The sequence below is a fragment of the Diabrotica undecimpunctata genome, chromosome 5, assembly GCF_040954645.1.
Source record: "Diabrotica undecimpunctata isolate CICGRU chromosome 5, icDiaUnde3, whole genome shotgun sequence".
Taxonomy (NCBI): domain Eukaryota; kingdom Metazoa; phylum Arthropoda; class Insecta; order Coleoptera; family Chrysomelidae; genus Diabrotica; species Diabrotica undecimpunctata.
The window spans coordinates 133964491-133982911 of record NC_092807.1 but is presented as its reverse complement, the minus strand read 5'-3'; the positions used below and the strand labels follow the sequence as shown (position 1 = coordinate 133982911).

The following is an 18421-nucleotide window of genomic DNA, read 5'->3' as shown; positions in this document are numbered from 1 at the left end:
TCACCTCTTCCATCGACTCGAACCGGATTCCTTTTAAGGCACACTTGATCTTCAGAAACAGGAAAAAGTCACAGGGTGCTAAATCAGGCGAGTACGGCGGGTGTTCGAGAACTGGAATGTCTCTAGCGGCTAAATAACGCTTAACAGACAGCGCGTTATGGGCAGGTGCGTTGTCCTGGTGCAAGATTCACGTCTTGTTTTTCCACAACTCGGGCCGTTTCTTACGAACTCGCTCTCGCAGCGTTGCCAAAACTTTCAAATAGTAAGTTTGATTTATAGTTTGACCCGCTGGAACCCATTCAGTCATCACGATGCCGTTGATGTCGAAAAAAAAAACGATTAGCATGGCTTTAAATTTTGATTTCGACATCCTTTCTTTTTTCATTCTTGGCGATGCAGGAGTTTTCCAGTGCATGGATTGTCGCTTAGTTTCAACATCTTATTTGAATATCCAGGTTTCATCGCAAGTGATGATGTTTTCCATTAATTCAGACTCTTCAGGTAACCTCTCAAGAAAATCTGAGCAGATCTGTTGACGGACGAGTTTTTGGTCAGGGGTCAAATTTTTTGGGACCAACTTCGCACAGACTTTCTTCATGTTCAATTCGTCATGTAAAATTTTTCTGACAGTTTCTTTATCGGCGTTTACAGTCTCAGCAATCATCCGAATGCTCATACGACGATATCCGCGCACAATTTCATTTATTTTGGTCACTGTTTGCGGTGTTGAAACAGAGACAGGTCGACCTGGACGTTGGCCATCTTCGGCGACCTCTCGCCCTTTAAAAAACCGTTTATACCATTCGAAAACGCGCACGAGATAGAGAATTCTCATCATAGGCCTCTTTCAACAAATTATAGCACTCAGTCGGAGTTTTTTTTTAATTTAACGAGAAATTTCACATTAATCCGTTGCACATGTTTTTCGTCACACATTGTTATCGGCACGAGAAAAACACGTTCTTTTCTAACCTCTACAGGAAAAATACTACTACAGCGACAAAAACGTGTTTTCGTACTGAAAGAGTAGACACTTTCAGCTATCCAATGGTGCATTCGTTTCCCACTCTTTCCCTCTAGATTGTCTTCTGCGCGCGCAGTCTTGTTATTTAATAGCCAGACCTCGTATAATAAGTATAATAAGTAAAGGTAAATAAATTTAGCCGTAAAAATTAGCCGTAAACAAATATGAAATAACTAATAATAAAATAAACTGAACAAATGTAATACTATTTAACAAACACCAGGAAAACCTGCACAGAAAGTAGATGCGCAGAAGCAAATAGGGGTTCTACCCTCAAAATTAATCGGGAATTGTAAGCGTCGCGTGGGCTCAAACGTAAACGTTGTAGAACATAAAACAATCAAACGAATCAAAAACGCACTAGGTACTACTTACAAATAAAACCAAGTCCACAAGAGGAAGAAATCAATGGCCAAGAAGGTAACCGAGAAGATCTACTTTAACGCACTAATACACAAAATATGCTCGGAGATCAACAATACACTTATTGCAGTGCATAAGAAGATGTATTACACATACCTGATGTTGTATTCCTTCAGGGTGGCTTCAGGAATCATTCCAGTGTACAGGTTGAATGGTGTCGTGAAATATGCCCCCAGTAACACTCCAATATAAGTTCAGACCGATATCCCCAACGAGGGTGATCTTTACAAATCCAAATGCCTGATAACTTTCCACTTAGCACTAAATTCAAGATTGTTGACACTTAGTCAAGATGAATGTTAATTTCCTAATTTCCTTCTCTTAATTAAGATTGTACAAGTCTTAGATGACGCAGAGAAAAACATAGACTTATTTAACAATATTTTTATTGACATGAACATAGCTATTTTTGCATAAAAAAAAGATGAATGTTCTGTTTGTGTGACTCAAAAATTTTGATGAAGCTAAGAGAGAAGAAAGTTAGAGAGAAAGGAAAAGATAAAAAATTGAGAAACGTAAAGTTTGCACAATGGACTTGCAGTCTGTCATGTGTCCTAAATTCACTGTTTCCCTTCTCTCTTACAAAATGAAGTTGTACAAAACTTTACTATATTTAATGCTAAAACAAAAGATGACTATTGTTTCATTTGGAACGAAATCAAAGGTGGCATACGTTCCTCTATTACCGAAGAAAGTAAAGATTTTACCTTAAATTCTGAATTCTTGCCTGCTGAATTCTGAATTTGGTCCGACTATCTGGTTGGTGACCGCCCTCTGCCCTCTTGCTCTTTTCCTTGGAACGTTTGCTCTGAGAGCTGCGTATGTCGCTCTGAGGAGACCTAAGAAGGTCTAATAACGTATATGAGGATGGCAGTGGCGCTGCATTGAAATTAAATTTCAAATGTCTTTCTGTTGAATATTTTACGGCTGAAATTACATTTAAAATGCTATCTATGTTATATTATATATAAAAAGTATAGTTTACAAGCTATTAAAAATGTTACGTCGAGAAATCGAAGATTTTGATACTTTTAGCCCTCATAACTTTTTACATGGTGCATATTTATCTAAAAGCTGCACATAAATCCAAAGTTTGAACCTATTTTGACAATTTACTATTGAAAAAATGGAAGAAACTTTCTTTTTGATTGAGTTAACAAGCAATAAACAAATAGCTTTTCGCCCTTGCAGAATCAACAAACACACGGCGGGCTAGTACGTTTTCGACGTTCGACAGGCTTCAAGCAGTTATCGAGATTTTAAAATACATATTTACTATTTAGCACACGCATAATGTCAACACGTACTAGCCCGCTGTGTGCTTGTCATTCTTCAAGGGCGAAAAGCTATTTGTTTATTGCTTGTGCCCAATGAAAAAGAAAGTTTCTTCCATTTTTTTCAATAGTCAATTGTCAAAATAGGTTCAAACTTTCGATTTATGTCCAGCTTTTAGAGAAATGCGCACCATGTAAAAAGTTATGAGGACTAAAAGGTAGGTAAAATCTTCGATTTCTCGACTTAAAATTTTTAATAACTTGTAAACTATAAACTTTTTATACCTATAACACAGCGTTTCTCAACATTTTACCATTTGCGACCCAATTTTCCATAATTATTTTTACCGCGTCACCTCTCGTACAATAACAATATATGTATGAAATAATAATGCACCTTGAGTATTTTGACGCTAAATTTACAGTAAAGCCTTAATAACTAAATTACCGAGAATCAGTAAATTTATTGATATGTGGCAACACCGATCCGGAACCGTCGAAAGGTTCTACCTGGGCTCGCTGCTGACCAAAGGCAACAATGTCAGCGAAGAAATTAAAAGAAGAATAGTGCTTGCCAATAAGTGCTATTATGGCTTGAGGAAACAGATGGCCCCAAAACTACCCAGAAAAATTAAAGTTACCTTATATAAAACACTAATAAGGCCAGTGTTAACATACGGGTCAGAAACGTGGTCACTTACACAGAACGACCAAGAATTGCTTAAACGTTTCGAGAGAAGAATTTTAAGAAAAATATATGGAGGAGTCCAAGAACAGGGTTTGTGGCGTAGGCGCTACATCTTTGAGTTATACAGAAGTTTTGGGGAACCTGACGTTGTAAAATGTATTAAATTAGCACGCCTTTAGAACACCTTAGGTATCAAGATAACATAGAGGATGATCTAAAATCCATCGGAGTTAAAGCATGGAGAAGAGTTGCCAGAGACAGGGGCGAATGGAAGATTATTCTGAAGAAGGCGTTGGCTCATAACGAGCTGTAATGCCACTGATGATGATATATTCGTATTCGGCGAAATCATCTTTGAAATTTGTTGCATTACTTAAGTCGACTTTACACTACATGATTGATCATGTATGTGTCATATGATTTGGTCATGGAGTGAAATTTACATGTTTACACTGTGCGATTTGTCATATGATTTTTTCATAAGCATTGTAATGCGGCTCGTCATAGCTTGTCACAGGAGAATAGGACGGTACCTATTCCGCATGATAAAACCATATAATTTTCGGTAACAATCGTAACACCAACATATTTATATATCGCGCCTTATTCAAAGGGGAGGGATAAAATACTTTATTTATTTATTATTTGTTTGTTGTTTTGATATTAAGCCTAATGTCTAATATGTGCTATTGTGTCGTATTGTTCATTTATTATTTATTTAGTTTATTTTATTCTTAGTTTAGTGTTTTATAGTCTTCTTAGTCATAATTTTAGTTAAGTTTTTTTATTAATTATTTTTAATTTAGTATAATATAATATAATATAAACACTAAATTTGATATACCCAATTCACTATCTCTTCGTAAGAGCTACCTGCAAGCCCAAAGGCGTCTGATCTTTTTCTTCCTACTCTTAGCTGTACGCAGTTGTTGCCGGAGTATTATTATTAAAAGTCGGGAAGCCAATGCAAGCAAAGATTCATTTTCAATTACAATAGTTTATGATTTTTCCAAAAAACATGATTTTTTAAACATAGAAACGAGGAATCATAACCAATCTCGTATGATATTGTCATGTGATAAATCATGTAGTGTAAAGTCAACTTTAAGAGAAACTATCTTACACATTGAATTTGAGTTATATCTTTACAACTACATAGGTCTGTATCATATTTGGTTACTAATTATATTTTATTTTTATTTTTAGGGCAGCAAATTCATATGGAACATCAGCTCAGGCGATACCAAATAATGGAGAACCAGTTCCCAACCAAGCAGAACAACCTCCAGCAGCTCCTGCAGAAGCTCCCGCCGTGGCCAGAGATCCCGATAATCCCGAAAGAGACTGGCTCGAAGTATTTTATATGTTGACCAGAGCCGCGGTTCTCTTCATTGTTATATATTTCTATTCCAGTCCTATTAGGTTTTTATTTGTCCTTCTTTTGGGTTTCAGTTTATACTTATATCAAATAGGCTTCTTTAGAAATATGAATAATAACAATAATAACATCAACGGCCCTCCGGAACAAGCCCAAGTAGAAGAACCAGCTCCATCGAGGTTCATGATAGTGTGGACATTTTTTGCTACGTTTTTTGCATCCCTCATTCCCGAGATTCCAAACGCTATTTAGTTATATTAAATATCGACTCATTCACTACATACATTGTTTAATTTACCACGTTGATATTTGTTTAAGAATTTCATGGGTTACGACAAGGTAAATGAGGGTATCCTTCCTGGTGATTAGAGACAGGTTTTGAGATAAACAAAATAATTTATTTCTCGATATTTTTATTGGCGCAGGTGTAATTTTTAAATATATAAATTTGCGATAGTCGATATTTCAATATTTATATTTACTCCGGTTATTGCAAAATGTTATATCTTTGTTTGTGTTTAATCATGTAAGGTTGCCAAAATATATATTGCAATATTTTTTCGAAATCTACACGTTTTCTTGTTATTGTTTTTGTATTTTAAATTTTATGGCGACCGATGAGATGTAGATTTGTATGCTGCTATTGCTTATATCAGGTTTTATTATTTCTATTAAATTGTATTCTGTTTTCAGCGTCATGATAATTTAATAAAAAAATATTTATCCAGGTACTGTTAGATTTGCCCTATTTTTTCTATAAAAGGACAATGTTCGAAACAATATATAGTTTTTTGACCGTACCTTTTTTTGATTACATTAGGAAACCTTTTTGTATTGAGAAACTATTGTGTTATGAGGAGACGGTTAATTTGAAGTTTGAAAAATTCAAATCCATAAATAATTTGCCAAGATAAATGCAAAAAATAATTGTTTTGCACTTTTTATCAATGTTAATAATTTTGTAATAATAACCGTGAGTAAAGTAAAACATTTTGGTGATAATAAGGCTACTTATTATCTGTATATATAAGTGTGCAAAATTTCTAACAGATCGATTTGTTAGTTAAGAAGTTATTGTTAAATATTTATCACATATATCAAAAATCATTTATTGATGCCCACGGTATCCTTCTACAGTTATTTAACAAATAGCAATGGATTTTGGATATTAAAACTACTAATAAAAGTGAAAAAACACATAATTGTTTTGCAAAAAACTTAATTAATCGATAAAAAAGGTGATATTTTTTGCTAAGAAACCAATAGAATAACTTTGTAATATTTATGGTCCATATTTATAATAAGGTGGACCGAAAAAATCACATTTAAAAAAAATCATTTCCCTGAAAAATCTAAAAATATCGCAAGATTCACAATTTTTGTCTTTTAATAACACAATAGTTTCACAATTCAAAAATTTCAATAATAAAAGCCCCCTAAGCAAAAAATGCTACACATAGAACACAATATTTTCGAACTTTGTCATTTGTTTATAAAACAATAGAGCCGACCTGACAGTACCTCGATACGTATTTTTCATTAAATATGTCCCCTCTATGACATAAATTTTTCCGTGAAATCGACCATTTTTTCATTTTTATACTGCGTTAATTGTCTTTTTTTGTCATACAGTCCAAGCTGCCATTTATAAAACTTTGATACTTATATTTTTAAGTAAAACGATTTTATATATAAAAATATATTAAAAATTAACCATAACATCTTTCAGAGTATGGTCACATACTGTACTACACTTTGTAGTCATATCATTTAAACAAGTGGGCTGGTGGCAGTTATTTTCGTTATTTTTGAAGTCTCCACTTTAATCAAATTGATGACATTGCAGTCGTTCCAACCTTGAAAGGTTTTTCTCAATCAAAAGTTTTGTATTCTGCGTATTGATAGCATCGATATTTGCTTGGATTTGTATCCAGTTTCAATCGTTCATATCTTGCCTCCTCTTGTCTTAGATACATACCTACTCTATTTTTTGTGCATTGAGAGGATTGTGTGAAACATCTCTATAATTTCTTTTTATTTTATTAGGCATTGCAAAATGGAACAAAATCTTGCCTCAATAAAAACTTACTTAGTCACTGAGCTTGAAACGGAAGTTTTATAATTGATTTGTTAGCCAGAGTACCAATAGCAATATTCCTTAGTTACATACACAGTGATTCATATATATATATATATATATATATATATATATATATATATATATATATATATATATATATATATATATATATATATATATATCTATTCAGTCAGTAGCTCCTACCATATCCAAAGCTTGCCCCGCACCTTGTATCACCTTTCTAGAATATTATCTAGCTGTTACGTCACGTGTCTTCTATCCTAGGACCACCGGATGAGTTTTTTATGTGAACTTTTATTATCTATTATTTTTTATACTGGTTCTAATTTTGTTTAATGATTTTTATCTAGTCATCGTACAACTAAAAGCGTTTAAAAATATATCTTTGTTGCTTTAGTCTTCTAATCTTCTTTAAAATAGGATTTGCAACTTGAAAGGATTACTTCCTAACTGTTTTGTAGTTTTTGTTAGATTCAAGAGGAGTGGTCTTCAATTAACTTCTTCGTATAGCCTCTGAAACCAATATCGGTGACTATCTTAAATAGTATCATGTGTTTGAATAAGTTAAGAATTTACATCAAATGTTTGTAGTGTCAAAAGTCTTACGAGAACAAAATTATGGAAAATCTCCTTTATCAGTGAAATATGTACAACGAATTTTAATCGGAACAAACTGTTGAATATAAGTAAATAAAAGTCATTTAAAATCACCAAGTTTAAACAGCATTTAATATTTTCGAAAAAATATTTTCCTTTGGCCAACCTTTCATTTTGAGGCCGGTTATTGAACTGAAACCTATAAGCTATGCCGATAATATTCTATTTTGTTTCTTTACCTGTTAACTTCTTGTCTCTCAACATTTAGAAGTGTTGCTGGTAACGCCCTATTGAATTAAAACTATACTAATATTATATCTTGTTTGAAACAAGCATAATATAAGGGATAAGAGTTTTGATTAAAGAGTGGCATATTTTACATTTTTCTGTAAAAGGCTATCTTCATAAAACGGTCTTAACTAACCTAAGCTCTCTTTGCAACGGATTAAATATGTTGAAAACAAAAAAAAAACAAGCAATCAAATGAGAAAATTTAGTTGATTACATAAAAAGAAAAAAAATTACTGTTTAGTTAATCCATTTCAATTTAACATGTTTAAAATGGAGATTGCACAAGAAATATCACTTAAATAACGTATTTAAAATTAATCAGTCATATTCAAATGTGATTTTATTCTTATCTGTCATATTAAAATATGAAATAATAGAAACACTAAAATTGATATAAGTCTAATGTTAAGTACAGTGTCTTTAGATCGATTTTCTTAAAATGAAAGAAATATACCAGTTGACCTGGCTTCCTTAGAATACTTGAAAAGTACTAACAATATGTACATAATCAGATTACAATTTAATTCGTAATTCGTGAACTCTCTAATCACAAACTAAATTAGGATTGAGAGTCTCGGCGGTACACACATTAAGAACCTTACCCCGTATTAGGAACACCGTCAAGAACTAGGATCCATCTTTGCTGATCATTCTATGATTCTAACACACTGAGTTAATATTTTTATAAAATATATACTATATCCAAAGATTACATTACTGTATGACTAAATATTTGACTGTATAAATTCATCATTTTACACTGATCCAGTAATTTAGGATTTTAAATAAAATATTATCTGTGATAATAATAATAAAGCAATATGCTTCCTTTTTACCACTCAATGATGTCATATCATTAACTTTTTATTTTTCATGGACCAGTCTACTATAGCTATTAATTTGATGCTATAAGAATCAGATCTTACAGTATTTTTTATCATTCGAAGGAACATCAGCATTTTGACGTTTCAAACCACATCAGTAGTGATCAGTTTCCATATGTGTTGGTCTTGATTCTGAACAAACTGAATTATCTGTTTCGTTTTAACTCTTTTTGTGAAATTATTTGAAATAATGTGTACCAAAATATTTTTAAGACCATTTTTATGAGCTTTGATAAGTGAAGTAAATGTTGTATGTGAGGTATGTACCAGGTTTCATTTCGGCTTATTAATATGGAATAAAAAAACTTATATCTGCAAAATTTTTAATGATGGACTATTGTGAACATATAGGTAACTTAGTTTGTTTAGAAGTGAAAATTATACTAATGCATGATACATGTTACCTGTCCACATTCCATATAGTACATATTTGTCATTTGGTGTATAACATAACAGCATTGTAATCAGATAAAAAGTTTCAGTCAGTCTTCCTAATCAAAACTCTTAGACCACCATCTTATATCCAGTGCCCTTAGTCTCAAGTTTAAAACATTTTTTAGAGGTAATATTTATCCTAACATTGTGTAGATACAAATAAATTTTCTAATTTTTTAAGATCTGCTAAGAAATGAAAAGCAAATGCAATGTTACATACTGTGCTTTAATTGTACATATTATTAGTTTTAGTAAAAAAGATGTGATTTAAATAATAAAACTATATTATACTTTTAAGAGTTTTATTTTTCAATAACATAACCTAAAACATTACAGTACAAAAATATCACTCCACATTCAAATCTACATTTTGTTATATTTAACCCTAAATTATTGAACATTTGTAAATTTTATTACTTCCAGTTCTTGGAAGTATTTTTGGCTATTTACAATAAGCATTGAGGTATAGTCGCCTCGTATTTCGGTGAGACTGTGTAAAAATATATTTATCTGTAATATAAGCAGACAATAAAAAATAAAATAAAAGTACTCTACCAGGAGTAGTTATTAACTGCAAAATTATCAATGACTAAGATGTATAATAATACAAAGTTTTAATATTCTCATCGATATTTACATTTAGATGAGCCTGGTAAAATATGTACAGTCGCTCAGATAAAGTTATCATCGATGCATTCTTTGCGTAAGATAACAATTTTTGCCTGAGCAACCGAAACCATAAACTAGTTTATCCCAATAAATTTCGTTTCGACCGTCCAGTGGTTTACAATTGGGTAGGCAGGTATAATATTTTATATTATTTTAAACTTTATTTTTAAACGAAATATTGTTTATTTGGATGAAACCTGGTATGGTATTCATGACACCGCGAAAAAAGTTGGACGAATAATAACAAAAAGTGTTCTAATTCATTACCGCCCAATAAAGGACAGAATTATAATTTTACACTGCGGTGTAGAAAATAGATGCATCGACGATTTATTATTAATATCTGTAAAAAAAATAAAGACGTGAATCTAGATTATTATGAGGATAGGAGGGTTCAATTTGTGAATCATGGTTTGAAAAATCTATATATATATATATATATATATATATATATATATATATATATATATATATATATATATATATATATATACATATATATCGCACAAGAAGTTCGAGCGTCAATTATAATGCTTTCAGCTATCAATATGATGGAAATGAAGTATAAAAAAAGTTCAACTCAGGAACCATAGATGTAAACGTTTAATGTTTTTTTTTTTGAAGAAAAAAACAGAAGTTAGTTTTTATAAAACTAACTTCTGCAGCTGAAGAGCCAGCGGAACCCCCTAATCAATTGGAATATCTTTACAAAGCCGTGTAGTAAAATGTAAGCGACATTTTCAATACCTCTCTGATGATACCATCCAAACATATGCTGAAACATGTTTATGAAGAATTGTGTTCTAAATTGTCTAAATCAGAAGCAATTGTAGAAACATGTTTATCAGAGTGTCCAAAGCAATCTGCTACAAGACTATAGGAAAAACATCTTACCTACATGACAGGACAGAGAATTATAATTTTACACTGCGGTGGAGAAAATAGATGGATCGATGATGTATTATTAATACCTACAAAAAAATATTAAAGGAACCTCTTCTTCCGAGATTACCTAAATATAGTGTGATTATCATGGACAACGTATCATATTATTCAAGATTAATGAGAAAATTCCAAATATTACTTGAAACAAATTACAAATTCAAGAATTTGTTTGAGAAAGATTTGTACTTTGAAGCATCATATAGTAAAAAGGAATTGTTGGAGGTTGTTGACAGTAGACAGTACCAGAAGGAATATGTTGTTGATAACTGTACTCGCAGTAATCGGCATACCGTGCTTGGTATGCCCAGTATTACAATTACTTCCTCCTTACTATTGTAAATTGAACCCAATAGAGTTAATATGGACACAACTTAAAGGTAATAGAAGAAGAAGAAACGTGGCTCCTAAATTTTTGTCTACTGCTCTCCAGTTAATTAGAAGAGAAGTCACAAAGATCACAGCAACCAACTGGAAAAGTGTAATCAAACATGTAATCGCAGTGGAAAATGACTATGTTAAATATTTACCAGCATTAACCAAATGAACTATAAATATAGAAGATACAACTGATACTAGTGATAACAGTGATTATGAGTAGATTATTAAGTTCTTATTTCCAACTAGGTGTTAGTTGAAACCTTTATTTTTATTGTAATTGTACAAATTCTCGTTTTGCTTATATATCTTTGAAAATAGAGTACAAATACACTTCATGATAGAACAAAAACATACAACATAATTTAATTTAAAATAATCAAAGTACAGGTTAGGTTATTATAAAATACCTGCTAGATATATAAAAAAGATGTTCATAAAAGTTTTAGACCTATTACCCATTTTTAAATTATTGAGATACTAAGTCTTCTCTCACACGGTGTCAAACCAAAGTTGTTAATAGAATACGCTGTATATAATTTAAAAAATTAATTCTTTATTTTTTTTATTACAATAACTAAGTTATCAGGGATAAAATGTGATCATAAGTTTTAAAACTTATGAGCAGTTGTGTTATTAAAACGTTTGTATACTAAAATACTTGTACATAAAAAATTTATTTAATTGTATGTGATAATTACTTTTATTAACAATTTTTTATAGGTATTGTTATTTTACAATAAGTTCTATTTAGCCGAGTCGATTAGTGTTATCACTTCCTAGATATATCACAGAAGTTAACAACACCAATATTTTTTATTTAAACTTTATAGAAAATGAAACTTTTTCTTAAATAAAAATAAAAACTTTTATTTAATTAAAAATTAGATATCTACGCTACTGTTCAATAAAGTAGTGGTAACTCTAACAGTGTTGCCATTTTAGTAGTATTTTACTCCTCTGGTTCCTATAAATTTTCTCACGAAATTACGTGTCGACTATACTTGCTACTTTCTGATTTAATTGTGAGCTTGGCAGTATCGAGTGCAATTATGGCATTTAATATTACTTCAGTGACAGTGACTAAAAAGGTGGAGATAGAATAATTACAATCGCATACCGAAACCAATAACAATTTGATCGTATCTCTTTGTTGTAATGAACATCTAGAGGAATATATTGTTGTGGAGGATGATATGGAAAATGTGGCTATCATATGAGCTGGATATCTGGAAAATCGAGGTATGTAGTTATCTCAAGGACGGACGGAGCACAGATCCAATCAGTCGATTCTCGAAGAGCTAAACATTCAGACCAGACTCTCCTCTCAGTGTCTTGCAAATGTTTTAAAGTTTTTTGGCCACATTGCGAGAAGAGACAATGACAACTTAGAAAGACTAATTGTGTGCGGAAACGTAGAAGGACGTAGAGGCAGAGGACGCTCACCTATCCGATGGTCAGATCAAGTACAGAAAGCCACTGGAGAGACGTTTTCCGAGTCCATGAGAGCAGCCCAAAATCGCAAGAGATGGAGAGAATTGACAGCCCGCATTGTAGGAAATCACGATCCTCAGCAATGAGGAAACGACAAGAGAGAGAGTTATCTCAAGAAATAAAAGTTGTATTTATAAGCATGGCCATAAGTGGTTGACCGAAGTTTCCCATAAATCTAAAACTTAAGGATTATTCATCATAAATCTAAGACTTAAGGATTATTCACTTCATCAGGCTCCAGATGTATCGCTAAAGGGTGTAATACTTTTAGTCATCACTTGTTAATTTTTCAATCACATAGAAATTGTGATAGACTCTGAAAAACATAATGGTCATGGATATGTGTATACAATAATAATTGAGGAACTAAGGACCTTACATTAATTCCTTACTTTTCATGTTATTTATATATACACCACATTAAAATGAGGTCAAAATCCCATCTATCGGTACCAGTATATAATTGATTTGATACAGTTTCTTGTCCAACCATGGAAGACACAATCGCTACTTTCTATGGAAGTATAAACATTATAGATGTACCTGCAATGTAAGTTCCAACATACCAAGAACAAAAAGCCAAAAACCTATATATTACCAATAATGCAATTAAAAATAGTCAGGAAATTGCACTGAGTGTTCAAAATATTATTTAATTCTGTTTTTCTTTCATTTAAAATATGTTATAGTAGGAATAAAACACTGTTTAGCACTAGCACAACATTTGTTGTAGGCTAATAAACAAGTTCAATAATCTTTGGTTAAATGATACAGAAAAAAAAATATAACATAAGCATTTAATTTTTACACAATGATTTTTCAGTTTTCACTTCATTCCAATGACCCCTAAAAGTAAAGGGTAAATATCTCAATATATTTCAAATGTTTATAAATGCTAATCAATTTAGAACAATCGTAATTACAGTAGACTGTGGATTTTACATTTAAATGACACAGGTAGATATTAACAATAAATTAGTTTATGTAAATTTCATTCCCTGCAAGCAGCTAAAATCTGAGTCATGTCTACTATACAGTTTTTTCAACGGCTCTACAGTATGATTACCAAATGCATACAAATGCGTACATCTAGATAAATAGCTGCTTGAAAAAAAAAAACAGGAAGTGTTATAAGAGGGGCCATGATCATACAATACTTAGATTAGAAATCAATAAGAATCTATCCATGAGAGAACAGGGAAATATTAAAATCTATTAACTTTTTTTAAATAAAAAATAGGAAGTTGGTTATAACAAGTTATTATGATAGTAATAGAAACTTTTTCTTTGGATAAACTTTGAGCATCCAAGAAAACATAAGGCAGCAATTTTGAACACCATGGCGTTAGCTATAACCCCTACGCATTTTAAAGCTTAATGAATGAATAGAAATTTATTCTCTTAATAAAAAAAAGCTGTTGTTAACATACACTGGAACCTACCAGAGAGTTAATAAATAAAAATTGGTTTATAAAGGTTTTAAATTCTATTTGACAATTAAATTACACTGATCGGCTTGTTATTGTCTGAGTTTGCAATTTTTCATACCTTTGGCATAACAAATTTCATCAGCAACATCATAACAGAACATGGTGGAAAAATTGGAACACATAAACAAAAAATCTCTAAAATTAAATATAAAATCCCATACTATTTAGTAAGTATACTATTTTCAAGTTCAATAACAGCTAAATATATCGAAACATTAAAAAATTTACAAAAAAATGGACTAAATCCATCCTAAAGTTACCCTATAGACCAGGTTCTACTTCAAAATACCAAAATATAGTTAGAATTTGATAGAAGTTTTAAAAACACTTGATAGGCGGACTGAAGAAAATTTTAGATTAGATATGATTAGAGAGGTGCATAACTTGTTAAGTATTACTGTATCAATTTCATATTGCTGCGTTAATTTATAGAAATTCTTTTTTTTCTGATCTTTCAGCCAGATGAAATTTATTTGACTGAATTTAAGCACTTTGCAGTTTCTGAATGTAACACTTTTTTTTCATTGCCTTATTTCCTTTGGTTCTTTTTATTTTGATATTTTCTTAATTTGTTGCAATATTTTAGACATCATCAACTACAAATGTGTTAGTTATTTGTATTTGAATTATGAGACAATGCATCTATTGTTTGGTTTGAGTTGTCATCATTTACAGTTGTTGTTTTGGTGTTAGTTTGAGAACAGATAGCATGAACATCTGATTTTTGAGAGGATACATTATCACTATCATCTAAATCGTCATCACTTATGATTAATCTTGTCTTTGTTCCATTTTTCTGTGAATGATTGTCACTATTCAAATATTTATTTTCTTTGCTAGAGGAATTTTCAGTAGATGGATTATGACTTACATCATGTGAGTCTTCATCACTTAAAACAATTGTTTTCTTAGATTTTCTTTGAGAACCAAATTCACTATCTTCTGTATTCATTTTTGAGGAACTCTGAGATACCTCACTATCTGTATCATCTATTAATATTTTTTTCTTTTTCTTTATTTGAACATGTTTTCTATTGTCATCAGAAAGTTCAGAAATCAAACTATCTCTTGAACTGTCAAGGTTTTCATGTAAGATTCTTCTTTTCTTTGGATTAATTTGAGAATTTTGTGAATTAATAACTGATTCAACATCACTGTCAGTTCCATTAGAATTTTGGGATGATATATCACTGTCATCACTTAAAACTGTCCTTTTCTTACCATTTTTTTGTGAAATATGAGATTTCCCAACTGAACTGTGTAATGGATTCTTTGTTTTCAGAATAGATCTTTGAGAAGATAAGTTATTACTGGTATCATCTGAGTCTTCATCACTTATTATTTTTCTGTTATTTCTTGGTGAATTTTTCACTGACTCACTATCACTACTCAATTTATTTATATTACTCTTACTATTTTTCTTCTTTCTATTCCTGGGAAAGCTATGTTTAGTTTTAGATGTTGAATCATTTAATTCATTTTCACTTTCACTTGAAACAAATTTCTTCATTTGAGACTTTTGACTTTGTGAGCTATTTACTTTCTGTTTTGATACAAATAGATCTTTGGAAGTGGAAGGCTTTGGATTAGAATCATTATCACTGTCACTTACTGTGATTTTCTTCTTTTTCTCAACCAAATTCTGAGAATTATGGTCAAATATTTTATGAACATTATGTTTGTTCTTTTTTGCTTTTAAAGATGTCTGTAACATTGCACTTTCATCACTCATATTTGTCTGGTGATCACTACTATGGTTTTCAGAATCACTACTGGCAGGTGCATTTTTCTTGTGTGTCCTGCTTACATTCTGGGATAAATTTTCTTCCTCCTCTTCACTATCACTAGCAACAGCATTTTTTTTAATAGCATTAGAAACTCTTTCTTCAAAAATTTTCTGCTTAACTTCATCGCCTTTTGAAATACCCACTGATGTGCTTTCATCATCTTCATTTATCATATCTAACATGTTATCTAAACCCAACTCTTGTTCATGCTCTACATGCACTTCTGTAATTTCATTGGAATGGTTTTCACTTTGACTTTGGAAACTTGATACTTGACTTGACATAACCATCCTAGACATCCTTTCTTTTCTAATAGCTTCAGCCCTGAGTCTATTCTGCCTTATTATTTCTAGTTGTTCCTCAGTGGGTTCAGGTTCTTTGGCCGCTTCTGGCAAAAGTTTATCAAACTGATCTACATTTGGTTCTACAAAGCCCTTAGTATCAATTTCATCATCACTTGCTATTTTATTGTCTTCTTCAAGAAAATCTTCTAATCCCATTCTGATTTTTCTCAAATACACCTAAAACAAATTTTTTTTCTAAAATATTCCAGTTAAAATAATAATATAATATAATTAATAACTAGGAGAAAACAATATAAGGGATTTATAGAAATGAAACTATTTAAAAGGAAATAAAGAGCCAGAATTCTTTTTATTTGACATTTTCGCATTATAAGTTCACCATTTTAACCTTTCACATCTTTCTATGCTCCTAATCACCTTCTAAGACCTATGTACATAATCTCATTCCCTATATGTTTTCCATGTCATAGCTGTTCTTCCTCTCCGTCATCCCTCTGAAGGTTCCCATTCCATTACTCTTTTTGGCCTGGCATTCTTTGAAGATGACCTTATAGCGCAGTCTTCCAATTTTTTGAGCATTCTACTTCCATCTGGTTCCATATTTCCTCAGTCCTTCATCATAAGTGGCTCAACAATCTGTTGTGGATCTTGGCCTGCTCACAAAGAAGTTGCCACTCCTATCGATTCCTGGCAACTTTCCTCCATCTTCTGATCCTTAAAATCTGTAGGTCTTTTTCAATATCATCAATCTATCTCATTCGTGGTCGTCCTCTGCTTCTTATGCCCTCTGGTTTTGAAAATGTTAATCTCTTCGTATATTAGTGATCTGACATCCTAGCAATGTGTCTAGCCCACCTAAGTCTCTGCACTTTAACGAATTTCACAATATCTGGATCAGTGTATAACTGATATAGTTCAAAGTCATATCTTTGATGCCATAGCCCATTTTCATTTACGGCCCCAAAAATCTTTCTAAGAATTTTTCTCTCAAAAATACTATGAAGTTTTTCATGATTTTGAGATAAGGTCCATGTTTCAGCCCCATATATCAAAACCGGTCTTATTAAGGTCTTGTATATATTAAGCTTTACTGCATGCTTGCTTCCTCAGTCCTTGTTGTTCCTATTTTATTTCATATTGTTGTTGTCATTGGCCATATTTCCTCTCCATAATATAGGGTAATGTTTTCCACCATGTTGTGGAAGATTCTATTATTGTCTCCCTTGGTGAGTGTTGTTCCATATCAACCCATGAAGTGCTTTTGTAGCTTGCTATTTTCATTTCTATATCTTGTATATACATATATATTACCAATCCTAAATACTTAAAAGTCTGGAAACTATTGATAGTCTCATCTTATCTGCAACTCTAGATCTGCAACCTCTCCTTTTCACTTTACTTCTATTTATTTTTAATCCTCATGATTTGTACTCTTCTTAATGTTCTCCAGCATATATTCCACGTTATCTTTGAAGAGGGTAATTAAGGATTAATGTAAACAAGCAAGAGCGATATGATGAAGGAACAGTACAATGGGATAGTGCACTTATTAAAATTGGTTTTTTAGGTAATGATAATATGATGAAGGAACAGTACAATGGAATAGTGCACTTATTAAAATTGGTTTTTTAGGTAATTTTGGACAAAAGAATGGAATATATTTGATAAATGCAAAAAATTTGTACTTACTTGAGTTGCTTTTTTGTTACCAAGCCATTCTAATCTCCCAATAGTATCATCAAAAGTAAATTTTGGATAAAACCTATGACACCAGTACTCATAGGTTTTCATTAATATATTTAAATCATGTTCCTCATATCCCTTTCCCTTAAATTTTATATCTTTGAAGTGTCCAGTAATGGCTGGTAAACCTTTAGAATTCCTTATAGTTTGTGTATCAAATTTAGGTATCGGATTCAATATTTTTCTTTTGGGCTTAACTTCTTTTTTTTTGGTTTCATCATCATCTTTTTTGGTATCATTTTGCTGGTTATCTTCAACATTAGTCTCATCTTCATTTCTCTCTTCCTCTATGTTATTAACACTTTCTGATCCAGAGTCTTCTTCAGCCCGTCCGTCAACTTCATTTTCACCCACAGATTCGTTATCAGAAGACATATTTATTCAATAAGAGAGATTTTATAAAATTAAACTTAATATGGAGTGACCTGTTCCCGCGATTTTTAATTACTATTTTAGGTTATATTTATGTGTTTATATGTCAAATTTGACTTATTGAAAATTATTCGCATCACTTTCGT

General features: G+C 31.5%; 2 protein-coding genes across 2 annotated transcripts in view; one reads left to right on the top strand and one right to left on the bottom strand.

The window, feature by feature from the left end:
• The window catches only part of Herp (Homocysteine-induced endoplasmic reticulum protein), a 27427-nt gene extending 18035 nt beyond the window's left edge, over nt 1-9392 (top strand). The window contains exon 3 of the mRNA XM_072532736.1: nt 4616-9392. Within this exon, the coding sequence (XP_072388837.1) occupies nt 4616-5039 (424 nt within the window). The 3' untranslated portion in view covers nt 5040-9392. The remainder of the gene's footprint in view (nt 1-4615) is intronic.
• Nucleotides 9381-18421, bottom strand: LOC140441808 (uncharacterized). The gene is made up of 2 exons (XM_072532735.1): nt 17850-18421; nt 9381-16376 (listed from the first exon to the last, which is right to left on the bottom strand). The coding sequence occupies exons 1-2, from the start codon at nt 18276-18278 to the stop codon at nt 14676-14678; spliced, it is 2130 nt and encodes a 709-aa protein (XP_072388836.1). The 5' UTR covers nt 18279-18421; the 3' UTR covers nt 9381-14675.